Here is a 26723-nt window from a genome sequence, read left to right as displayed (position 1 = left end):
GAGGAGGATAGAGTTCTGTGATGTGGGAGGAGAGTCAGTGAGGCCCAACGGGTTCCTTTCAGCCTCTCTTCAGCTATCTTCTCCGTGATTCTTCTGCTACTTTTAAAAGTGGAAAGGATTTCATCGTAAGTCTCCACTTGGAAGAAGGGTTCTTAACTATGAGAAGGGCCTAGTCTATTGAGAAGGGGTGGGGTTTTTTCTGAGTCAGCCAATGTTGGGCTGCATCTCATCAACCCAGGGGTGGGAGTTTTCCTTATGTGCTCAAAGTCAGCCAAGCTAGGACCTGGACTCAGCTACAGAGGGGGTGAGTTTTGCTTGTGTCATGGAATTGAGTCATGTTGGGCCCTAGAGGTGTCAGTTTTTTCTTGGGTCCTTACCGCCAGCTATGATGGACCCAGCTCTACTCAGGGGTGGCACTTTTCCTTGGATCTTTGAACTCAACCAGGCTGGGACCCTGACTTAACTACCCAGGGCTAGTGATTTTTCTTGGGGACTCGAATTTGTAATATTGGGGGGGGGGGATGTCTCAACTACCCTTAGGTGTTGATTTTGTTTGAATTTTTTTTTTATTGAAAAAAAATTTTTCCACCTCCTCCCCGCCTCCCATTTCCCTCCTCCTCCTCCCACCCCTCTCCCCCTCCCCCCACTCTACTTCTCCTCCCTCTCCAGCCCCAAGAGCAGTCAGGATTTCCTGCCCTGTGGAAAGTCCAAGGTCCTCTCAACTCCATCCAGGTCTAGGAAGGTGAACATCCAAACTGTCTAGGCTCCCACAAATCCAGAACATGAAGTAGGATCAAAACCCCGTGCCATTGTCCTTGGCCTCTCATCAGCTCTCATTGTCCACCATGTTCAGAGAGTCCGGTTTTATCTCATGCTTTTTCAGTCACAGTCCAGCTGGCCTTGGTGAGCTCCCAATAGATCAGACCCACTGTCTCAGTGGGTGGGTGCACCCCTCATGGTCCTGCCTTCCTTGCTCATGTTCTCCCTCCTTCTGCTCCTTGCTAGGACCTTGGGAGCTCAGTCCGGTGCTCCAGTGTGGGTCTCTGTCTCTATCTCCATCCATCACTAGATGAAGGTTCTATGGTGATGTGCAAGATACTCATCAGTATGGCTATAGGATAGGGTCATTTCAGGTTCCCTATCCTCAGCTGCCCAAGGAAATACCTGGGGACATTGCCCTGGCACCTGGTAGCCACTCCAGGTTCAAGTCTCTTGCCAACCCTTAGGTGGCTCCCTTAACTAAGATATGTGCTTCCCTGCTCACCTATCCAACCTTCCTTTATCTCCAATCATCCCGTTTCCCCAAGTTCCCCCCATCCTCTCCTTCACACTTTTCTCTCCCCATCTCCCCTTACCCCCATCCCACCCCACCCCCAAGATTCCAATTTTTTGCCCAGCAATCTTGTCTACTTCCCATAGCCAGGAGGATAACTATATGTTTTTCCTTGGGCTCACCCTCTTATTTAGCTTCTTTAGGATCACAAAATATAGACTCAGTGGCCCCTATCCACGGCTAGAAACCAATTATGAGTGAGTACATCCCATGATCTTCTTTTTGGATCTGGGTTACCTCACTCAGGATAGTATTTTCTATTTCCATCCATTTGCATGCAAAATTCTAGAAGTCATTGTTTTTTACCGCAGAGTAGTACTCTAATGTATATATATTCCACACTTTCTTCATCCATTCTTCCATTGAAGGACATCTAGGTTGCTTCCAGGTTCTGCCTATTACAAATAATGCTGCTATGAACATAGTCGAACAAATGCTTTTGTCATATGATAGGGCATCTCTTGGGTATATTCCCAAGAGTGCTATTGCTGGGTCCAGGGGTAGGTTGATCCCAAATTTCCTGAGAAACCGCCACACTGATTTCCAAAGTGGTTGCACAAGTTTGCATTCCCACCAGCAACCTCTCCAGCAAAGGCTATCCTTGGTGTTTTTCACTTTAGCCATTCTGACAGGTATAAGATGATATCTCAAAGTTGTTTTGATTTGCATTTCTCTGATCGCTAAGGAGGATGAGCATGACCTTCAGTGTCTTTTGGCCACTTGAACTTCTTCTGTTGAGAATTCTCTGTTCAAATCAGTGCCCCATTTTTTTAATTGGGTTATTTAGCATTTTAACGTCTAGTTTCTTGAGTTCTTTATATATTTTGGAGATCAGACCTTTGTGTGTTGTGGGGTTGGTGAAGATCTTCTCCCAGTCAGTAGGCTGCCTTTTTGTCTTAGTGACAGTGTCCTTTGCTTTACAGAAGCTTCTCAGTTTCAGGAGGTCCCATTTATTCAATGTTGCCCTTAATGTCTGTGTTGTTGGGGTTATACATAGGAAGCGATCTCCTGTGCCCATGTGTTGTAGGGTACTTCCCATTTTTTCTTCTATTAGGTTCAGTGTGTTCAGATTGATATTGAGGTCTTTGATCCATTTGGACTTGAGTTTTGTGCATGGTGATAGATATGGGTCTATTTTCATTCTTCTACAGGTTGACATCCAGTTGTGCCAGCACCATTTGTTGAAGATGCTTTCTTTCTTCCATTGTATACTTTTAGCTCCTTTATCGAAAATGAGGTGTTCATAGTTTTGTGGGTTAAAATCCGGGTCTTCTATACGATTCCATTGGTCGACTGCTCTGTTTTTATGCCAGTACCATGCTGTTTTCATTACTGTAGCTCTGTAATAGAGTTTGAAGTCAGGGATGGTAATGCCTCCAGAGGTTCCTTTATTGTATAAGATTGTTTTGGCTATCCTGGGTTTTTTGTTTTTCCATATAAAGTTGATTATTGTCCTCTCAAGATCTGTGAAGAATTTTGATGGGACCTTGATGGGGATTGCATTGAATCTATAGATTGCCTTTGGTAGAATTGCCATTTTTACTATGTTGATCCTCCCAATCCAAGAGCAGGGGAGATTCCTCCATTTTCTGGTATCCTCTTCAATTTCTTTCTTCAATGCCTTAAAGTTCTTGTCAAATAGATCTTTCACTTCCTTGGTTAGAGCTACCCCAAGATATTTTATGCTGTTTGTGGCTATCGTGAAAGGTGATGATTCTCTTATTTCCCTCTCTGCTTCCATATCCTATGTGTATAAGAGGGCGACTGATTTTTTGGAGTTGATCTTGTATCCTGCCACATTGCTAAAGGTGTTTATCAGCTGTAGGAGTTCTTTGGTGGAGTTTTTGGGGTCACTTATGTACACTATCATATCATCTGCAAATAATGCAAGTTTAACTTCTTCCTATCCAATTCGAATCCCCTTGATCCCCTTATGTTGTCTTATTGCTATTGCTAAAACTTCAAGGACTATATTGAAGAGGTATGGAGAGAGTGGACAGCCTTGGCGTGTTCCTGATTTTAGTGGGATGGCTTTAAGTTTTTCTCCATTTAATTTGATGTTAGCTGTTGGCTTGCTGTAAATAGCTTTAATTATATTTAGGTATGACCCTTGTATCTCTAATCTCTCCAAGACTTTTATCATAAAGGGATGTTGAATTTTGTCAAATGCTTTTTCAGCATCTAATGAAACGATCATATGGTTTTTCTTTCAGTTTATTTATATGATGGATTACATTGATAGATTTGCGTATGTTGAACCAGCCCTGCATCTCTGGGATGAAGCCTACTTGATCATAATGGATAATTTTTCTAATGTGTTCTTGGATTCGGTTTGCCAGTATTTTGTTGAGGATTTTTACGTCGATGTTCATGAGTGAGATAGGCCTGTAATTCTCTTTCTTGGCTGAGTCTTTGTGTGGTTTTGGTATCAGAGTTACTGTAGCTTCATAAAAGGAATTTGGCAATGACTCCTCTATTTCTATATTGTGAAATACATTAAGGAGTATAGGTATTAGGTCTTCTTGGAAGATCTGGTAGAATTCCACATTGAAACCATCTGTTCCTGGACTTTTTTTGGAAGGGAGGTTTTTGATAACAGCTTCTAATTCTTTGCGACTAACAGGTCTATTTAGGTTGTTCACCTGGTCCTGGTTTAACTTTGGTATATGGTATTTATCTAAAAAAGTGTCCATTTCTTTTACATTTTCCAGTTTTGTGGCATACAGGCTTTTGTAGTAAGATCTAATGATTCTCTTAATTTCCTCTGTGTCTGTGGTTATGTCCCCCTTTTCATTTCTGATCTTATTAATTTGCAAATTCTCTCTCTGCCGTTTGATTAGTTTGGATAGGGGTTTATCAATCTTGTTGATTTTCTCCAGGAACCAGCTTTTTGTTTCATTGATTCTTTCAATTGTTTTCTGTGTTTCTATTTTGTTGATTTCAGCCCTCAGTTTGATTATTTCCAGTCTTCTACTCCTCCTAGGTGAGTCTGCTTCTTTTTTTTCTAGAGCTTTCAGGTGGGCTGTTAAATCTCCAATGTGTGCTTTCTCTGTTTTCTTTAAGTGGGCACTTAGTGCTATGAACTTTCCTCTTAGGACTGCTTTCATAGTGTCCCATAAGTTTGAGTATGTTGTTTCTTTATTTTCATTGAATTCAAGGAAGACTTTAATTTCTTTCTTTATTTCTTCCTTAATCCAGGTATGGTTCAGTAGTTGACTGTTCAGTTTCCAAGAGTTTGTAGGCTTTCTGGGGGTAGCATTGTTGTTGAATTCTAGCTTTAATCCATGGTGATCTGATAAGATACAGGTGGTTACTAATATTTTTTTTGTAACTCTGGATGTTTGCTTTGTTACTGAGTATGTGGTCAATTTTTGAGAAGGTTCCATGAGCTGCAGAGAAGAAGGTATATTCTCTCCTATTTGGGTGGAATATTCTATAGATGTCTGTTAAGTCCATTTGATTCATTACCTCCATTAATTCTCTTATTTCTCTGTTAGGTTTCTGTCTAATTGACCTGTCCATTGGTGAGAGAGGAGTGTTGAAGTCTCCTACTATTAGTGTGTGCGATTTGATGTCTGGCTTGTGTTTTAGCAATGTTTCTTTTACGTACATGGGTGCTTTTATATTAGGGGCATAGATATTCAGGATTGAGACTTCATCCTGATGAACTGTTCCTGTTATGAGTAGAAAATGTCCCTCTCCATCTCTTCTGATTGATTTAAGTTTGAAGTCAACTTTGTTAGAAATTAGTATGGCCACACCTGCTTGTTTCTTAGGTCCATTTGCTTGATAAGCCTTATCCCAGCCCTTTACTCTGAGTAGGTGCCTGTCTTTGTGGTTGAGGTGTGTTTCTTGTAAACAGCAGAATGTTGGGTCCTGTTTTCGTATCCAATCTCTTAGCCTGTGCCTTTTTATAGGTGAGTTGAGTCCATTGACATTAAGTGATATTAATGACCAGTGGTTGTTAACTCTGGTCACTTTTTTAGTAGTAGAGCTGGTGTGTTTCCCTTCTTTGAGTTGCACTGGTGAAGGGTCTCTAGATAGCTGAGTTATTGTGGTCATTGTTGGACTCCTTGGTTAGTGATTTTCCTTCTATTACTTTCTGTAAGGCTGGATTTGTGGCTACATATTGTTTAAATTTGTTTTTATCCTGGAAAATTTTGTTTTCTCCATTTATAGTGAACGAAAGCTTGGCTGGGTATAATAGTCTGGGCTTGCATCCACGGTCTCTTAGTTTCTGCAATACATCTATCCAGGACCTTCTGGCTTTCATGATTTCCATAGAGAAGTCAGGTGTAAGTCTGATCGGTTTACCTTGATAAGTAACTTGGCCTTTTTCCTTTGCAGCTCTTAATATTCTTTCTTTATTCTGTATGCTTTGTGTTTTGATTATTATATGGCGAGGGGATTTTTTTTTTTGATCCAGCCTATTCGGTGTTCTGTATGCTTCTTGAACCTTCATAGGTATATCTTTCTTTAGGTTGGGAAAGTTTTCTTCTATAATTTTATTAAATATATTTTCTGGACCGTTGAGCTGCGCTTCTTCCCCTTCTTCTACTCCTATTATTCTTAGGTTTGGTCTTTTTATTGTATCCCATATTTCCTGAATGTTTTGTGATGAGAGATTGTTGGCCTTGCTGTTTTCTTTGATCAGCGTGTTTATTTTCTCTATGGTATCTTCAGAATCTGAGATTCTTTCTTCTATCTCTTGTATTCTGTTGGTTATGCTTGTTTCTGTAGTCTCTATTCGTTTACCTAGATTTTCCATGTCCAGCCGGTTCTCTGTTTGTGTTTTCTTCTTTGTCTCCATTTCAGTTTTCAAGTCTTGAACTGTTTCCATTATCTGTTTGATTGTTTTTCCTTGGTTTCCTAGGGTATCATTTACTGATTTACTCAATTCTTCAAACTTTCTGTTATACTTCTCATCCATTTCTATAAGGGCATTTTTTACATGCTGTTTAAGGGCGTCAATCACTTTCATAAAGTCAGTTTTTTCTACTTCTTCTTGATTAAGGTGTTCATGTCCTCCTGTTGTGAGGTCACTGGGTTCTGGTGATTTCATATTGTTTTTCAGATTGTTGGGTGAATTCTTGCATTGGCCCCTGCCCATCTCTTCCTCTGAGTGCTCCCCTATGGATCTTCTTTTACAGGATCAGGTCTCCTTGCCTACTGATGTACCTTCCCAGTGATGGTACTCCCCAGTGATGGCTCTCCTGGTGCTCCAGTGATGGCTCTCCTGGTGCTGAGATCAGATCTCCATGCCTAAAGATGGCTCTCCTGGCGCCGAGAACAGATCTCGGTGCTGGTTGGGTAGTTCGTAAACAAAGCGCCTACCTTGCTTGGTGCAGGCAGGTTATTGACACACAGGAACTCCTGCCTGGCCCGCTTGCCCCGAGGATTCGACCCCAGCGCCCAGGCAGGCTGAGCTGGGTGGCGTTATGTGCCCAAAGAGCTTGTTTGAATTCTTGACCTCAGTCATGCAAGAGACCCAGCTTCAGAACTGTGGCTATGACCTAGGGGTTTAGGTGAACACTTTTCCTGAACGTTGGTTGTGTGTAGAGAAAGATACCAGGATGCTCAGCTTAAGCCATGGAGTGGGAGATTCCACCTGGATCCTTTTGGTCCAGAGGGAATGTTTCCCTAAGGGCTCTATATAAGCCTTTAGCTGTTGTCTTGGGCACCTGAATCCAGTAATTTGGGAAACTTCCAACGGTGCCACCTATTTCTTCCAGTGTGTTGATTTTTTGTCCCTCAGTTTTCCAGTTTTGCCACTGAGGTGGCAGGGTATAGATCACTCGCTGTGTCGGGACTTGCAATTCTCTGATGACGAGGGAGACTGAGAACCATTGTGTTTTTGACTTCCTGCACTAATTTTGTTGGGATGTTTGTCTTTGAAAATGTAGTTTGTGGTTCTGCATCTATCCTGAAATCTGCTCATTTGTTGCTGCTGCTGCTGTTATTGTTGTAGTTCTTTTGATTCAGGCTCTCATATCCCTCAGGCTGGCCTCAGATTTGCTTTAGAGCTGAGCTATCAACTCCACTCTTGCCCCAGCCTCTTTAGGGCTGAAGTTACAGATGTACATTACCACATCTGGACAGTTCCACTTCTTTTTCTAGACATATGTGCATTGATATATATGCACACATCCAAGGAGAGAATTTTAAATTTCTTCTTTGTCTCCTTTCTGCTTTTAAATTTCTGTTTTCAGTTGGGGTCTTGGCCTCAAACTGCATTCTCCTGCCATAGGCTCTCCAATGCTAGGATTGCAAGAATGTGTCAACATGCCCAGTAGTAACACTGTGGAACTAATGTCTTCTAGTTGAATGAAAATTAAAATTCAATCTTTGTGGCCAGTGGTCTTCTTCTTCAAAAGAAAAGCTTTAGTTAGGATTGCCTTTTAGTACAAGACTATACTCCTAGCTACCTGAGAGGTTGAGGCAGGAGGAATATTGCAAGCTGAAGGACTGTCTGGACTACCTAGCAATTTTGTGCCAGCCTGGGCAATAAATAAATAAATAAATAAATAAATAAATAAATAAATAAATAATAAATGGACAGACTAAAGATGTGATATTATCTTTCTAGAAGGAATAGATGTTAATGAGTTTTAAAGACTGACTTCTACTCCATGTAAAGATTATTCTTTTCAATTTACTGAAATATCCACTTTCTGTAAATGATGGTTTATACTTTCTATGTAATGCATTAGCATGTCTGTCAGTATATTACTAGGTGGTAAAGATTTGGGGCATGCTTTCATTGATACTTGGATGTGTATTTACTAACTGTTCGTGTTTACTCTACAGAAATACAGGTGGCTTGTGATTCTTGTCCTTAGGTCTAGAAACTTGGCTAAATCACTTAGTAACTGCAATGGTTTTGTGTCATTTTAAAAGGTCTGTCCAATTATAAATGTCCCTTGGGTAATGATATTTGCATTAATTCTTTTCTGACCTTTATGTTTTCATATTGCTCTGACTGCCATATTATTAGAATATTTAACATATTGTTGGATAGAGAGTATGCATTCTTGTATTGTGTGCAATTTGGGGGAGAAATTGCTTAGTATTTTAAAATGGAATTTGATGTTGTCACAGATTAGTTTTTTGTTTCTGTTGTAGACACACTTTATTATTAGTTAATTGTGACAATGGCTTGTGCTACAATAATGGGTGTCATCAAGATGGCATCCCTCATGCATTATTGCACATTACTCTTGTTCTCCATGCAGTCCCTTCCCCTCTCCCTCTTTCCCCCCTGCTACTGCACTTCTTCCACCCAAATGAGCCTGCTGCTGCTTCCTGTTGTGTACACAAACTGCTAAGTCTAGACTGTCACATGAGAGAAAGCAGGCTATTCTGTCTCCTGTCGAAACACTTCAATGGGTTACAGAAGTTGTTCTGTATTCTCAGTTGCTTTCAAGTCGTGAAGAGGATTTGAAGGTTAAGGCATCTTTTAAATGAGCAGCTACTTCCCTAACCCTTTCCTGCACTTGAAGTTGATTGAGGTTAAAGCAGCCTGTGCACGGAACTGTACCGTGACATGCTGCGGGCTTTCCACCCACGCTTGGATTTTGCTTGCTAATCGCTTATTTAAGATGCTTGTCTCCATTTTCAGGAGAGATTGTACCCCATGGTTTTGTTTCCTTCTAATGTATTTTATGTTGATTGTCATTAGCTTTCTATCGACATCACAAAATACTTTAAAATTGACTCATTTTTTCTGTTTGTGATAGAATTTGCTTATAATATTATACCCCCTTTAGAATTTTTACCTAAAATATTATACCCCCTTAAGAGGACTCCTTAACAAAAGCCTTGTGGATATGAAAGTTTTCAATTTTGCTTTAAGAAATTTTACCAAATAAAAGACATTTTGATTTTGTGTCCCAGAAGGGACAGATTTTATTAGGTAGTTTTTTTCTATATTGTATTGATTTTTATTTCACTTCAAACACCAGAAGTAAAATGTCTGCTATTTCACCCCTGCCTTCTGGTTTTCTGGTTATGTAGTCTTTTCATTCTTTTGTCTGCTGAGCTTTGCTTCTGAGCCATAGTCTCATCAGTAGAGGAGACTGACCTTGAATTTGCCGTAGCAATCCTACTGTCTGGCTTCCGTGTGTTGCTCTAAGAAGCATGAACCCTGGGGCCAGATTGGCTGCTCCCTCTTGGGTAACTGTTTCTTCTGCTTTGCCTTTTAATTTCCCACCACCACTCTCTGATAACACGTAAGACTTGTATCTATTAAGACTCACTCTATGGCAGAAAATGTGATCTGTTTGTAGAATGTTCCATAGGCTGTTGAAAATAATAATGTGTTTCCTAGCTATTAGATGGAATATTCTGTACATGTCTGTAAAGCTGGCTTGAGCCGTGGTGCAGCTAAACACTGAAGTTTCTTCATTGGTTTTCTTGTCTCATGGATCTATGGATTGATGAGAATCTGTATTCAAACAACCACTTTGATTGTATCTGGACCTACCTGTAGTAGGTAGTTTTGAGTCTATGGAATCAGGTGACCAACATTTGCTGCGTGTACTTACAGTTGTTACATGGTTTTTGATGGATTGTTCTCTTTCTTAAGATGCAGTGATCTTCTTTATCTCTTTTGATAGCCTTCACCTTGAGGTCAGTGTTTCAGATATGAGTACAGCCACTCTTGATCTTTCATAGATTCTGTTTGCCTGGGAATGTGGTATTCCATACTTTCACGTTCACTGTCTCTGTTTATCCTTGACAGTGAAGTTCCTTGAGACAGGAAATAGTTGGATCTTATTTTTAATCCCTTCATCCAATTTGCATATTGTAGTTAAAGAGTTCAGATCATTTCTATTTATAAGGTATGTATTAATTTCTCCCATATTCATCTCAAAGCTTTGTGGGTTATTGAGATAAAAATATTTGCCCCTTTCAAAATTCCCACTTAGATTTCTATTCTTCTGTTTTTCACTCCCCAGGCTTTTATATTGATGCATATCTTATCTTCTATGTATAATATTCTATTAACTCTCTTCAGTGGTAATATCTTGGTGATGATGAATTGCTAAAGTTCATCTTTATTATGGAAGGGCTTTATTTCTCTTCTGATTTTAAGGATAGAAAATGAGGGAGAGAATATACACATAATGACATGGAAGTCTTTCCTTAATTCCCTCCCTCTCCCTCCCTCCCTCCCTCCCTCCCTCCCTCCCTCCCTCCCTCCCTCTCTCCTCTCTCTCTCTCTCTCTCTCTCTCTCTCTCTCTCTCTCTCTCTCTCTCTCTCTCGACAGGATTTACAGCTCTGGATGTCCTGAACCAGATTGGACTTGAACTCACTGAGATCCTCCTGCCTCTGCCCCCACACGTATTGGGATTAAAGGCAAGCACTGCCACCACTACCATGCAGCTTTTTGTTTATTTTTTGAGACAGGGTCCCTTTATATAGCCTTGGCTGTCCTGGAACTCACTATGTAGACCAGGCTGGCCTCAAACTCACTCTGCTTTTATCTTCCGCATGGGGGGGTTAAAGGCATGTACCACGGAGCCCAGCTAGTTACTAACTTCAAGAGTTGAAATATTGACCAGAGAGATATGTCAGTAAGCAGAGATGCTTGCTTGCTTCCAAGCCTGATGACCCGAGTTTGATTCCTGAGACTCATGTGGTGGAAGAAGAAAACCAACAGGGCTTTAAGTTTATCAGTATTTGGTCTGGTTCTAGCATTTCTTCACAGAGGTCTTCTGCTTCTGATGGGTTTACCTTTGTACCTGACTTGGAGCTTCTGCCATACAGCTTTCAGTATTTTTTTTCTTTGTTTGGCTCCATCCTCATTAAAACCATAAACTGACACGGAGAGGTGGTTTTCTGGGCATGTCTAGTCAGGGTTGCACATTCTTCCACATCTCTCCCAAGGTTTGGAAATTTTTCTGCTGGACTTTGGTGGAATAGAGTTTATGTGTTTAGACTATAACTTGGCTCATTTTTTAAGGCCAAAGTTCATAGGATGGTTGTCTTTTAAAAATATTTATTTTGTGTGTGAATGTTTTACCTGCATGTATGTATGTGCATCAGGTGTGGACCTGCACACAGAACTCAGAAAAGGCATTCGCTCTCCCCTGGAACTGGAGCTATAGACAGCTGTGGGCTACCATTTGCATGCTGAGCATCAAGCCAGAGTCCTCTGAAAGAGCAGCAAGTGCTCTTGATAGCTGAACCATCTCTCCAGCCAGGATTGATCTCTTGATCATGTCCCAGTGTTCCCTGAACGCTGTGGTCATGATGACTCTGCTCTTTTAATTTGATTTTTGCTATTTGAGTGCAATAATTCTTCTATCTTGTATTTAACCCCTGGAATTCTTTGTTATGCTTGGTCTAGATGCTCTCCGTTAAATGTTTGTTTGGTTTATTAACTGTTGCATTTCCATGGTATCTGTTTGACTCCCCGACCACACCCCCAGAGGGATCTCTCTCTCATTGCCAAAGTTTTCAACCTGCCTCAGAAATTCACTTCTTTCCTTCATTCTTCCATTTCTTGTGACCCCTTTGAGCTCAGAGGCCATCTAACACTGAAATTATGAAATTTTCTGCACTGAAAATAGTTAAATGGTTAAATATTTTCACTTTTTTTAAAATCAAGGAGTCATAAGCTTTAGATGAACCACATAGCCTTGTTTTTTTTTGTTGTTTTTTTTTTTTCACATTTTGGAGTTCCTGTGTTTTCCTGACTGTTCTCACTGTGGAATCAATCACACAAAGGAAACTTCTAAGCTACAGTGTTACCCCAGAACCTTCGCTTTAGTTTATTGTATTGTATTTTAGTTTAGTTTATTTTGTATGTGTGTGAGTATTTTGCTTGTATATATGTTTGTACTCCATTTGTATGCCTGTTGCTGGCAGAAGCCAGATGAGGGCATCAGATGCTCTGGAACTGGAGGTCCAGACAGTTGGGAGACACCATATGAATGCTGGGAATGAAACTCATGTCCTCTAGAAAGGTAACCACATAACTCTCTCTCCAGCCCAGACGCTTTGTTTTTCTCTTTTCCTTTTCCTTGTTGTGTGGTTGGATTTTGTAACTGATGGAATAAAGCTGTTGATTATGTTTTCTACACAAAGATGATGGCTGAAAAAGGCGAGGTGCTTGCTATATGCTCTGAAGAAGAAGAGGACCGTGCTGGAGAAGCCATGGATCCTCCATTAAACAAAATGCGGTGCCTTGTGACCCTAAAGCCAGTAGAAGAAAAAGAGGGAGAACCCCATCTTAAGGCCTTGGTCATTGCAAAGGGAGAAGGTAATCGGGTCCCCTGTGGCTAGACAGATTCCAGTGTGTTTGCAAGTGGAAGGGGACATATGTGAAAAGATGACCACGATGTCATGCCCTACACAACACAGATCATCTAAAGCAGCTTCCTGCCCGTGGATGGGATAAACTCTAGCAGAGGGTGGAGGTGCTGTGTCTCGTGGCCTGCGCGCAGCACCTAGTCATGTGTCTTCTTTCCTGTCCTTACCTCTCCTTCACACTGTACTTTGCATGGTCTCCTGACTCCGCGTCTTTTACAGCAGAGACTGCTGTGCATGGCATCAAGTGCTCTGAGATGACATTACTGTTCATGTGGAGCATGTTTTCACATAGCTGTTCACATCTTCCTTTATGGCCATTTACCAGGGTTTCCATGATCTACTTTGTATTTCTGTTCCTTACTGGTGACTCTTTGCCACTATTTTTCTCCTTTTTTCTTTATTTACGTGCTTAAGCGTGCAATGCTTTCTGAACCAGACCATTTGTATACTGCTTTGTAGTCTACTCGGGCCAGATTGACCACCACAAAGGACCAAAAATGCCTTCTCTGCCCTTTCTCTTTCTCGGTGTTGTCTACTTCTTTTAATTTTTTTAAGTTTACGTGTGTCCTATGTTGTGGCAGTGTGTGTGGAGACAAGAAAAGGAGATTAGATCCCCTGAAACTGGAGTTACAGGTAGTTGTGAACTTCCCAACTGAGCTGAGGTCGTCTGGGAGAGTGGCAAGCACTCTTAACTTTTGAACCATCTCTCCAGTCCCAATGATTAAGTTTGAGCGCAGTTCTTCCCTGATGTCCTCATGGCACTCCGAGTTCTGCTAGGGCAAGGGGGGATCTTGTTTGTCTATGTCATTGCTATCACCACATCCTGCCTGGTGGCTGGCCCACAGGAGTTGAGCAAACGTCAAGGTAGGAGGGGAAGATTCACATAGAAGAGAAGGAAGAGAAAAATCATTCACAGATTAGGATTTGGGGTAAAGGGGTGGCAATATCTTTTGTTGTTGTTGTTGTTCTTGCTTGCTTGTTTTTAAAATTCTTTTCATTTTCTTTTTTGACTTTTCGTGGAAGAGTATCTCTGTGTAACAATCCAGGCTGTCCTGGAACTCGTTCTGTAGACCAGGGTGGCTTCAAACTCAGAGATTCCCCTTCCTCTGCCTCCCAAGTGCTGGGATTAAAGGTGTGTGCTGCCGCCCAGCAATATCTCTTTTAGATTTATTTTTTATTTTATTTTGGTTAGTGTGTGTGTGTGTGTGTGTGTGTGTGTGTGTGTGTGTGAATGCAGGTGATCTCGGAAACCAGAGGATTCATATCCTCTGGAGCTTGAGTTACAGGTGACGGTGAGTGACTCAGTGTGGGTGCTGGAACTGGACTTGTGACCTCTGCAAAGGAAATAAGCACTCTTAACTGCTGAGCCATCTCTCTAGCCCCTAGAAATACCTTACATGTTCACACCACGTGATATTTTCACCCTCTAAAGTACATCAAGGTGAGACTAAACCATGCACACCAGAGATCTGTACATTTTGTTTCTTCATTGTCCTGTCCAGCTATTTTTTTTGTGTGTATGTATGTGTGTGTGTGTGTTCAGGAATCCAGAAGCTACACTGTATCCTGGGATCGGTCTGCTATGGGTGAGGTTTCTCTCCGGTATTCTCTCCTCCTCTGAAATACGTTTAGACCCCAGGGAGCACAGGGATGCTTGTGTCGGGGGACAGAGCCCACCCACTTCACAGCTCAGCCTTTCCCTTTGCTTTCCAGGTGCTACTGTCAGCCTGAAGGCCCAGGACAGTATGATGGAAGGCAATTCAACAGCAATCAAAGGCTCCCCAAAGTGGGTTCCTTCTGACAAATCCATTTACCTTAGCCGTGCCAGGCTCTTTCCTGAAGGTGGTGATGCCATGTTTACAGGATTAATGGTTAGCAGTGAGATCCCTGCAGGTGCTCCCAGTGTTGCAGCCCTGCCTGGGGGTGAAGATGTGCCCACTGGGAACCTGATAAGCTGTGAGAAATTTAATGCTGAAATAAAACGTCAGCTAATGAAGGAAATTCGGCGATATGGACGGAGTAAGTACTGGGACCATGGCTACACACGGAGAAGGGAAGTATCCCTGTTTCTGTTACATTTTTCCATCTCTCTGTCTCTCAAACAATAAACAAAGAATTCAGACAAAAAATAAGAACAAAACAATAAGACAGGGAATAACAAAACAAAAAGCAATTGTACACACACAGCCCACATCAAAACCAACCAAACAAACAAAATATGGAATCTGTTTTGTGTCGGGGGCCTTCCATGGAATGTGGTTGGTATACCCTGTGACACTCCACTGAAGAAAAGTGAGTTTCCTCTTGTTAGAAGGAATTAGTTACACATAGCTTCTTTGTTAAGGGCAGAACTTTGTAACTACTTATCCCTCTCCAGACAGGGATGTCGTCTGCTTAGGGCCTGTGCAGGTCTTATGCATAAGTTCAAATGTGCATCAGTCCTGGTGGGTCTGGAAAATTCTGTTTCCTTGGAGTCATCCACCACCTTTGTCTCTTTCACTCTTTTTGCCTCCTCTTCTGCAGAGAGCACTGTGCCTTGTCGGGAGGGTTTGGACAAATATATCAACTTCAGGACTGAGGGTGCTAAAGTCTCTCACTCTCTGCCCACTGTCCAGTGGTGGGTCTCCGCATCGGTTCCCATCTTCTGCCACGGGGGAGGGGCTTCTCTGAAGCTTCTCCAGTTGTATGATTAGAATAACCCGAAACTGCCCCACGAGAGAGAGCCTTGGCCACAACCGAGGTGTTCTACTTAATTGAGTACAGTCACCCTTTACTTCGACTAAAATAGCTCAATAGACTCCATCTTGCATTTGCAGTGTTGCTTAGTTAGTGCTCGTAACAACTGCATCCATATCTGTGCACAGGCATTTAGAACACACACACACCACTGAACATCTGTGACCATGAAGCTTGTTACTGAGGTACACACAGATCCACCGAGACCCATTCTCTTCATTTCTGTGAAATACTGAAGTCTTCTTGTATTCTCTCCAGAATATGGAAGGCTTTTTGAGCTGCTTGAAGAAGTGCAGGGACCCCTGGAAGTCCAGATAAAGTTTGTTGAGTTTGCCATCAAGGAAGCAGCAAGGTGGGTGCCCAGAGGGACCACAAGTCTTCAAGCTGTTGACCCACTGCAGTGGTTGGCTGAGGGGTGGAGAACAGCGCCTACTGGGAGTTGCTCAGTCCCTGCCCCCCACTTTATAGTTCAGGCTGATGACATAGATATTTAGGTTGATGTCACCTGTGTTCGGCACATCCTTCCAGGCCTACTCAACCTTCCTTTGTCACAGTAGTCTTGATCTGGGCACTGATCCTCAGTAGACACCTTTCCTATTGGCTAGAGTACACGGTACCCGGGATGTACTGACTATGCCCACAGATGGTGAGCCCCTGCTTTGAATCACACAGCACTTCCTACTGTGCAGGTTCTTTGGGTATCTCTTTTTACATGATATGTATGTTTATTTTCAGGTTTAAAAGACGCCACTTAATTCAATTCCTTGAGAAGAAACATGAAGAAATGTTGTTTCAGCTTTCTCTGCAACAATGATCCACCACTTGAGATGGAATCCAGCTACTACTGCGGTCTGCAAGATAGAACAAATAGTTTAGTATGTTCCAGAATACAGTAGGAGGACGCTGAAGTCTCCTAACACGTGTTTGCTAAGATAACTATAGTTAAGAAAACTACTTCAAACTACACTTATTAAAAATAAGCTTTTGTCCTTTGTGTTTTGTTCAAAAGCATAACCTTTGGTTTGTTGACTTTTTCTCTCGCCTCTGCTGATTGATGTTTTTGTCTCATTGTGGAAATATCACGACAAGTCTCTTGTTTGCAGCACGTCACCAGTGTCATTTCTGGTATTTAGAACTATCTTTTTTTCCCAGCCATTTCGTATTCCCATTGCCCAGAGATATTCACTCAATAGGTCATGGTGCTTGGCTTTATGGGCTGTCTCCAGCCCTCTTTACTGAACATCCGGGCCAGTGAGTGTCCTGTGTGAATCTGACTGCTGCAAATGTCCATCATCTCTAGTCACAAAGTCTAAGAGTGCTAAAAAGGACTCCACACCTTGCACACAGGCCTCCCTAGCTCCTTGTATAGTAGCATCCGGTCTCATATGAAAAAATATTCTCACTCTTTGACTTACAGTAACACATTTATGACTGTGATAAAGATAGATTAGGTCTTTCAAAAATGTTCAGATGAGCACTTCTGTAAAGATTGCTTCTCCTCCTCCTCCTCCTCTTTCTCCTCCTCCTCCTCCTCTTCTTCTTCTTGAGTTAGCATTAGTATGTAACCTAGGCTGGCCTTAAATTTTTCACATCACTTAGGCTGACTTCAATTTAATAATTCTCCTGTGTTAGTCCTCCAAAGTGATGATAGAATTATAGTCAAATCCTACCATGCACGAATCCAGTGAATTTTTTTTTATTTCCTTGGTGAAAATATTTATTGAAGTAGTGACCTATACAAAGCCAAAACTAAGTAAAATTCACAACCGATTCATATTGAAGCCAGGTATGATGTCACATGTTTGTAATCTTGGAACTTGGGAGAATGAGGCAGGGGGATTTTCTTGAATTTGAGATCATTCTGTACATAAAGTAAGCAGTGGGCCACCCTGGTCTCCACAGGAAGAACCTGTCTGAACAAAACAGCAGTTAAAAGGATTAACACTGACAGAAACCCCACACTGTTTGCTGAGGACATGAACTAGATTATTGAAGAAACCATTAGATATCCTGGATGCTAGAAGGAAACTTTCATCCACCTTCCAGGTTCTTTCAACCTGGCCTCCCGAGGCAGAACTATAAATGATGTATCCGAAGGTAACTAACTCCGCGGCTCACCGAGCTGCCCAGCTCAGGAGTATGGTAACAAAAACCGGTGACAGCTGGGAACATGCTCATTGCTGGGCTTCCTTTCTTGTGAGTTACATGTCTAAAAGTGATATAATTAGGGATATCTTGATGGCCATTATCACCTTTCTAAGACCACAAGTGGTTTTCTCATAATACAGTGGATGGGAATTAAAATTCATATCAAGAACTGGAGAGCTGGACAAAAGCACTTGCTGCTCTTCCACAAGGACCCGAGTTTGGGTCCCAACACCAAGGGCAGCTCACAGCCACCTGAAATTCCAGCTCCACAGAACCCTACTTCCTTCCCTTCTTCTGGCCTCCATGAGCACTGACACACACATCTCTCTCTCTCCCTCACTTCCTCCCCCCCCATACATACACATTTTAAAAAGTATAAATACTGTAAAAAAGAAAGTTCATAACAAGAATAAGTGTCAATTCAAGTGTAAATAGCTACCTTTCCTTTGATGGAAGCAGGCCAAAATAATCAACCTGCTACTCAGAAGCTGATTAATCACTCTGGGACACAGAACCATATGTAAGGTTCACAGTTTGGCTCTACCACTGGCATACTGAACATTTGGCAGTGACTATGCCATCAATCCTAGTGAATAAAAGTCATTTTCTACGTGCCTATGCATAAATAACCTCCATCTCTCACCATGTGACAAAGATGCCGCATTGCATCTTAGAAATGGATGGGGTGTGGCTTACCTCACTCAGGATAGTGTTTTCTATTTCTGTTCATTTGCACGCAAAATTCAAGAAGTCATTGTTTTTTACTGCTGAGTAGTACTCTAATGTGTATATATTTCATACTTTCTTCATCCATTCTTCCATTGAAGAACATCTAGGTTGTTTCCAGGTTCTGGCTATCACAAACAATGTTGCTATGAACATAGTTGAACATATACTTTTGTTGTATGATAGGGCATCTCTTGGGTATATTCCCAAGAGTGGTATTGCTGGGTCCAAAAAGAGGAACATGGGATGTACTCACTCATAATTGGTTTCTAGCCATAAATAAAGGACATTGAGCCTATAATTTGTGATCCTAGAGAAGCTAAATAAGGTGAACCCAAAGAAAAACATATAGTCATCCTCCTGGATATTAACCTTCATCAGGCGATGAAAGGAGACAGAGACAGAGACCCACATCAGAGCACCGGACTGAAATCCCAAACTCCAAATCAGGAGCAGAAGGAGAGAGAGCAGGAGCAAGGAACTCAGGACCACGAGGGGTGCACCCACATACTGAGACAATGAGGATGTTCTATTGGGGACTCACCAAGGCTAGCTGGACTGGGTCTGAAAAAGCATGGGATAAAACCAGACTCGTTGAACATAGCAGACAATGAGGACTGCTGAGAAGTCAAGAACAATGGCACTGGGTTTTGATCCTACTGCACGTAATGGCTCTGTGGGAGCCTAGGCAGTTTGGATGCTCACCTTACTAGACCTGGAAGGAGGTGGGTGGTCCTTGGACTTCCCAAAGGGCAGGGAACCCTGACTGTTCTTCGGGCTGATGAGGGAGGGGGACTTGATTGGGGGAGGGGGAGGGAAATGGGAGGCGGTGGCGGGAAGGAGGCAGAAATCTTTAAATAATAGATAGATAGATAGATAGATAGATAGATAGATAGATAGATAGATAGATAGATAGATAGATAGATAGAAATGCATGGGGTGCTGGTCTTGGTCCTAGACGCTCAACGTTGCCTTAAGGTGAAAAGGCAAAGAAATGAGCCCCACAAGCTGTAAGAAATGAGACCTGTCTAATGACCCAAGTGAAGGTAAAAAGCAGCTCGCCTCGTGTCTCAGCCATTTCTTCAGAAATAGAACAAAAATGATATACAGAGAGATGTGTAAAAGGAGATTTAGTAGAACAGTTGACTCACTTGATCATGGAAACTGAAAAGTCCCACAACAAGGTGGAGATCACGGGATCTAGTGAGAATCACAGAAGTTGTGATTCTTAGTCCAATATCAAGGGCCACAGAGTCTGATTGGAAGAGTGGAAGTGAGAGCCTGGACTGCAGTGCTCAGAAAATGTGACAAATACTTCACCTTTCTGCTTCCCCCTTTTTTATTACAGTGTGTGTGTGTGTGTGTGTGTGTGTGTGTGTGTGTGTGTGTGAGAGAGAGAGAGAGAGAGAGAGAGAGAGAGAGAGAGAGAGAGAGAGAGAGTCTTCTTTCACTATTTCACTATTCAGGTTCTGAAGATCAAACTCACTCGGGTCATCTGGTTTGATGGCATCTTTACCCGCTGAACCATATCCCTTTTGTTAGTCAATCCATGTCTCTAACTAAATTGCGTGGTACTCAACCACAGTAAGGGTTAATCCTCTTCCCTGTATCCACAGACAGACAGGCAGTAGTCTGCCCCAGAAACACCCCCATAGACAGACACACCTGAAGCATCTTGAATATTTAAATCCAATATCAACAGCACTTGGGACACATAGAGAAGTGAACCTTAGTCACTTTGAGGCTGGTCTTGTCTACATATGTAATGCCAGGCCAGCCAGGAACATATGGTGAGATCTTGTTTCACGACAAAACCCAAATAGAATGCCAAACCACCTGGATTTCCCTTACAGCAAGGAAGAGCTGAGTTCAGTGCTTGTTGAAGTCCTGAGACTAGTTAATGCCTGGCTATTCTGAGTGTTCTTTAAGCGGTCAAGTTGACACCCCAAATCAACCAGAATACTGAATATGCAGTTAATCAGCATCATGGTTGCAGCTTGGCACTGATTTTATGAGACTTTAGGCAGAAGAAATAATTGCTGTGATATCTGACCTACAGAACTGTTCAACAACACATTCGTGCTCTTGTAAGATGCTGGATGCTGAACTTTTGATCCTTTGTTTTGTAGCAATAGAAACCGAATAGAAGTTGTGTGGCCAGGCCTGATGGCTGAGACCTACAATTCCAACTACTTGGAAGGGGTGAGGCAAGAGGATTGAAAAGTCATGGTCTTCCTGGGCAATTCGATGAGACTCTGTCTCAAAATATAGAATAGAATGTTCATGCTGTCAGCAATTTCTAGTAAGCCAACTAACTTCTTGTGGGCCCCTCCCACCTATTGTTAGCAGTTCTTACTGGGCTATAATAATCGAGCCTCACAAGGATGATTTGAGCACACCTCAGAACACTTGACCATTCACATTTTCACTTTCTTCTAAGATCCCGATTTTGTAGAGGATCGATTTCTCGCATTCTTGTCTTGTGAGTGTGTTGCTAGTGTGCCTGGGTTACTTTCTCCATCTTTCTCACTTAGAATCATGACGTTGGTACAACAGATGGCGTCCTGTGTGCTATAAGGCAAAGGTGATCAGGCCTCTAAAGACTCACTTAAGACACAAGTCTGGAGAGTTGAGATGACCATAAAACAGTGAGTGATGGTGTACTGTTGCCCTTCTCAGGTGGAACCAAAGCATTCCTTGTGGCGATTGTTACTGAGAGAAACAAGCGTTCATCCCATGGGTGCTCTGTGCTAGACAGCCAGGCTTGTGCTGACCATGAAAGCACCAAAACCACAAGCAGAAATGCAGGTATCACTGGGACAGTCATCAGATTGGGTTTATGGCAATCCCCTTACTCATCTCTAGGATCAGTTGTTTCTGCACAGGACCAAAGTAAGGTAAAATGGATGATATGATAATTACCTTCATCCTTCAAGTCCTCGGTGGTGCCACAAATCAGAACAGATTTGGGTGAACCTGAATCATTCTTTTTTTTTTTTTAAAGAGGATAAATGGTATGACTTACTGTATCACCAATAAGAACTCCTGGGGGCAAAGAAAATTTAATCAAGGACCAAAGGGGAAGAAAAAGTGAAGAGTCAAAAGATAGAAGACTATGACTCGGTCACCTACATTTTCAAGAGTGGGGAACTTTCTAGAGCTCAGCCAAGGGAAGTGGCAAAGCAATGAAAACTACAGGGTAGAACACATAGTCACCTTTATAATGGCGCTCTCACTTCGGTACAGTTCCCCAAGTGTGTTCCATGATCCTGCCAACTTTGCAGAGCGGTACATTGTGTTGCTCCTGACTTCCATGGGGTTAGGGGTCTTGGTTTTTTTTTTTTATCCCCTTCAGAAATCTAAAGCTGATGTCGTGTGTGTGTGTGTGTGTAGCCTAACAGCTCAATGGTGAAGGTATAAAAACATTTGGGACTTCAGTTTACCACAAATTATGTTTGATAGTATAAATAATGAATGGTGTTCAAAAATTTCCCACCAGACACTAGTAACATTTATACCCAAATCTACATATACATATACAGTAAATGCTGCTACATATGAAAATTACAAAGTCACTGAAATATGCACAAGAATGCCATATCAATTCAAGTTTGGCCTATAAATATCCCCCTTCTATTGTGTTACACCAGCAATTCTCAAACTTATTTTTCCCAGAATCCTCTTTACATTATCAAACTGGAATAAAGCCCTTGGAAGTTTTGTATCTGTGCTGTACTTATTTTTTTATATTAGAAATTAACAGAGATGCAAACATATTTAATTCATTGAAAAAGAACAATGCACTGCAAAATAGCAATTTCATATGACTTATGAAAATCACATTTATACATGTATATATTATTTTAATTAATTTTTATATGTGTGGGTATTTTTGCCTGAATTTTGTCTGTGCACCATGTGTATGCAGTACCCTCAGAGGCCAGAAGAGGGCATTGGATTTCTGGGATTGGAGTGACAGAAGGTTGTGAACCACCATGTGGATGTGGGAAAAGAACCTGGGCCACCTGCAAGAGCAGCCAGTACTCTTAACCACTGAACCATTGCTCCAGTCCTCCAAACCATATTTTCAAAAACAAAATTACTAACAGGAATTGTAACTACACTGGGCAGGAGAGGGGATAATTTTAAAGAGCCCTTTGTGTCCCTTCCTTCAACTATTCTACTATTGAAACAATGAACTCCAAAGAAGTAAAGTTTTCCAGGAAGTTCACTCTAGTGGAAGGAAAAGCCTTGACGTCAGCCATGTCAGCCATGACTTTGCTTCCCAGTGGGAGACTTCACACAGTTCTTACAACTTAGCACACATGTATGTTAGCCTCTAGTCTATCTTTTCTATAGAATTATAGCATTACTAAAGAAAAGGTAAAGAGGAACTAGGAGACTTTGTCTCTGGCTTAGCTAAATAGTAAATAAATAATTTTTTTACCAGTTTGCTTCTGAATTTCTTTTAAGATTTGGCAGGTTTAAAAATCTAAGTACTGCTGTAACAACTTTAGTCAAGGCAGAGAGGAAGTAAACCTATGACTGGTTAACCTCAGGTACTGGAGAATTCCGAGCTGCAGGACAATAGTCCTGGTTCTCTGATCCTTGGGTATCAATTGCCTATGGATACATGCTGATGATAAACGAAAGGGACTTTGGGGATGCTGATATGGTCTTGTTTGGGAAGAGCACTCTAGGTGTTCAGCTTTATAATTTGGATGGTTGAATTTCCACAGTACAAGATTTTCTTTGTGCTTTGGGCCCCAATTTGTAAATGTATGTGTAATATGCCTATATTATTTAAAGATGTGTTACATTTTTTATGCTGTGGAACATCTGGTTAATAATGCAAAGATTGTGTTGCATTCTCTTTTTTATTTGATTTTTTGAGACAGGGTTTCTCTGTAGCTGTCCTGGAACTAGCTCTTGTAGACCAGGCTGGCCTCGAACTCACAGAGATCTGCCTGCCTCTGTCTCCCAAGTGCTGGGATTAAAGGCTTGCACCACCACCGTCAAGCTGTGTGTTGCATTCTTTTATGTTGCTTTTGTTTAACTCTGTGAAGCTGTGTTTCTTTGTCTGTCTAAAACTCTTGATAGGTCTAATAAAGAGCTGAACATCCAAAGCGAGACAGGAGAAAGGACAGGTGGTGCTGCCAAGCAGAGAGAATAAATAGGAGAAAAAGAGAAGATCAAGGAGAAAAGGAGAAGGAGAGGAGTATGCCAGGCCCAGACAGCCAGCCCCACAGCCAGTCACAAATTAAGAAGGAAATAAAAGATATACAGAAATAGAGAAATGTAAAAGCCCAGATGCAAAAAGTAGACAGGGTAATTGAAGTTAGAAAAGCTGGCTAGAAACAAGCCAAGCTAAGACTAGGCATTCATAAGGAAAAATAAATCTCCATGTATTTATTTGGAAGTTGGGTGACAGAACCTCCCGAAGAGCCAAAAGAGTAAAAAAGAAACAAACAACCACAGACGCCTGCTGTTTTCCAGCCTCTGCTTGCTGAATGTCTAGCTACATGGCAACAAAGTCCAGATTTTGTTTACTCTTTTCCTTTTACAACTGTTAGAGCTTAAAAATTTGTTGAAAAGGTTTATTTATTTTTATTTTCTATGTGTGGCTATTTTGTCTGCATATATGTGTACCACATGCATGCAGTCAGTGCCTGAGAAGGCCATGTTGTGAGTCATCATGTAGATGCTAGGACTCCAGCCCCGCCTCTGCAAGACTAGTCGGTGCTCTTAACCACTCAGCCATGTCTCCAGCCCCCATGCTTTTCATTTGTCAGTCACAACTCAGTTGGTATAAACTATTTAAGTCACATTTGTTGTGAGGATTACGTAGATTTTGTTCTACTATATGTCTATGAGATTTTAAATTATTTTTATTTTTTAAGATTTAAAATAGTTTCTGACCATATGCTATTTGTATACAATGCATGGTGGTGACATTTATCCTCCCCTCCCATCCTCTTTCCGTTCCTGCCGACTCCCTTCTTCCCTCCCACTCTCAAGTCTGTCCTTTTCCCGTCATCATGTCTGTCATTCTCCTCTTTCACTCTTTTCTTTTAAATTGTTAGGCCCTCTGCAGGCAGCCACGGCTGCCTTGTGAGGTCATGATCGCAATGGCCGTGCCATTTCCAGGAGACAGTACCCTACTGCGTTACTCCCCAGCCTTTGTTTCCCGGTGTCTTTCCACATGCCCCATTCCTCAGTGTCCCCTGGGCCATGGCAGGCATGACAGAGATGTCTCATTGGAGCCAAGTACTCAGTAGTCACTTATCTCTACTTTGGCCAGTTATGGATTCCTATTTGACTGTTATCTGCTGCCGAAAGAGACTTCTCTAACCAAGACTGAGAGCTACATTAGTCTACTGCAGTGATATTTTATTTGTATTTTAATAAATAAAGCTTTTCTGAAGATCAGAGAGTAAAACATCCGCCCTGGTCAGCCTTACAGACCAGGCAGTGGTAACACACAACTTTACTCCCAGTAGTCACACTAGTTGCCATAGAAACCAGGCAGTGCATGCCTTTATTTATTTAGTGCACGCCTTTAATCCCAGCCCTAGAGAGGAATATAAGATGGAGGAGACAGCTCTCAGATACAGTCTTATTCTGAGATTCCTGGAGGCAGAATTGCAATTTTGGCCTTAGGTCGAGGTAAGAGTCAGCGGCTGGCTGTTTTGCTTTTCTGATCTTCAGGTTGAACCCCAATATCTGTCTCTGGGTTTTTATTAACCATGCTACAGTCTATAGACATTGAGACACTGAACAATTTGATAACATGTCCATTTAACAAAACATCAGTAGGAAATTCCCTCATAGGGCCCGTGACCTCCCTAACCATAGGATTTTGGTTAGTTCAACGGTGCCAGGCATGTATTCCTTCCCACGCAGCAGGCCTCAGCTCCAATCAGGAAACAGTCGGTCACTCTCAGAATCTTTATGCTGCTATTGCGTCAGTGTGCATATCTTGCCAGGGAATTCAACACTGAAGCTTGTAGAGTCTACAGTTGGTGCGGTGATGACTTTTATCTCCCAAAATCTTAGACAGGTTTTACTTTAATATTTATTTCCATGTTTGGGAAGTGAAAGTCATTAAAAAAAAATGATTTGGAGGCTGTTGAGATGGATTAGGGGGAAAGGCACTTGCCATTCAGCCGGGTAACCTGAGTTCAATCCCTGAGTCCTACCTAGGACAAAGAGAAAACCAAACATTGTCCTCTGACCTTCATGTGTGTGCATGGTTCAGACACACACATACACCCCACAAACACTAAATAAGCATAATAATATGTTTGAGACATTTATTTGGGAGACAATGCAGGGGAGTGTCACACAGTGCATGTGTGGAAGCCAGGGGACACCTTGTAGGAGTCAGCTTTCCCCTCCCATCACCTGGGTTCTGTTGTAACTGGACGGTTCTTGTTCAGCCTGATCTGGCAGCTGCTTTTTAAAATAACCACTCAGAGGCTTAATAGTAATTACATACTGCTTGGCTTATTAGCTTAGGCTTATAATTAACTAGCTCTTACAACTTAAATGAACTCATTTCTGTTAGTTTATATTTTACCATGAAGTTCGTGCCTTGTTACCTCAAGATACATCTTCCTTCTTTGACAGCTGCTGGTGTCTCCCAGACTCCACCTTCTTTCTCCCTCTCTCCTTCTGCTTGGATTTCCCAGCTATATTCTACACTGTCACGTGCCAAGGCAGCTTCTTTATTAACCAATGATAATAAAACAGATGCACAGCATACAGAAGGGTAACCCACATCGTTCTGTAGTTACGCTCAAGTTGCGTCAGGCTTGGCGACAATCATACTTACGTCCTCACTGAACTATCTCTCTGGTCCCGGAGTAACTTTGTAGAAGCAGTTGATATGACATAAATTATCTATGCTATCTGAGGCCCAAATAGTCATTTGGTTGGTGCCTGTGTTGTGGGATAAAAATTAAGATTCTTAAGTAATAGCATAGAGGTACATGCTTGAAGTCTCAGCACTCAAGAAAGAGATGGATGTAAAGGGGATCAAGAATTCCAGGCCACCAGGTGGTGGCAGCACATGCCTTTAAACCCAGCACTTGGGAGACAGGCCAGCTTGGTCTACAGAGGAGTTCTAGGACAGCCAGGGCTACACACAGAGAGAAACCATGTCTCTAAAAGCAAAATAAAACAAAAAGAACTCAATGCTGTCCTTGGCTACAAAGAGAGTTCAAGGTCAACCTGAAATATTGGGAGACTGTCACAAAATGAAAGTGTCTTATGGCTATTGCTACTTTTTCTGAAGGTCTCAAATATACTGATGATAAATATGAATGGAATTTCCCGGTATTTGTATGATGCTATTCTACTCAATATGAGTAAAATGTTACTATTGTAGAATGCTGTCCTCTAACCATGTCACCACCTTCATCAGAGAAGTCATGACTACTTTCAAGAGACCTTCAAGATCCA

General features: G+C 41.8%; 1 protein-coding gene across 1 annotated transcript; it reads left to right on the top strand.

Moving 5' to 3' along the window:
- Nucleotides 1-12428: 12428 nt before the first annotated feature.
- Nucleotides 12429-20480, top strand: LOC130867508 (integrator complex subunit 6-like). Its single transcript, XM_057759549.1, has 4 exons — nt 12429-12600; nt 14364-14669; nt 15645-15738; nt 20390-20480. Exons 1-4 carry the CDS (start codon nt 12429-12431, stop codon nt 20478-20480), a joined length of 663 nt encoding a protein of 220 aa, XP_057615532.1.
- The last annotated feature ends 6243 nt before the right edge of the window (nt 20481-26723 follow it).

The sequence above is a fragment of the Chionomys nivalis genome, chromosome X (genome assembly GCF_950005125.1).
Source record: "Chionomys nivalis chromosome X, mChiNiv1.1, whole genome shotgun sequence".
NCBI lineage: Eukaryota > Metazoa > Chordata > Mammalia > Rodentia > Cricetidae > Chionomys > Chionomys nivalis.
The sequence above is the reverse complement of the archived record's forward strand: the minus strand, read 5'-3'. Positions and strand labels throughout refer to the sequence as shown.

What these genes read in the sequence shown, in the direction of transcription:
- LOC130867508 (XM_057759549.1), top strand. Translation starts at nt 12,429, where the DNA reads ATGGCTGAAAAAGGCGAGGTGCTTGCTATATGCTCTGAAGAAGAAGAG. An exon ending in GGTCATTGCAAAGGGAGAAG is followed by an intron (nt 12,601 to 14,363) that starts GTAATCGGGTCC and finishes TTTGCTTTCCAG; the next exon opens with GTGCTACTGTCAGCCTGAAG. An exon ending in AATTCGGCGATATGGACGGA is followed by an intron (nt 14,670 to 15,644) that starts GTAAGTACTGGG and finishes TATTCTCTCCAG; the next exon opens with AATATGGAAGGCTTTTTGAG.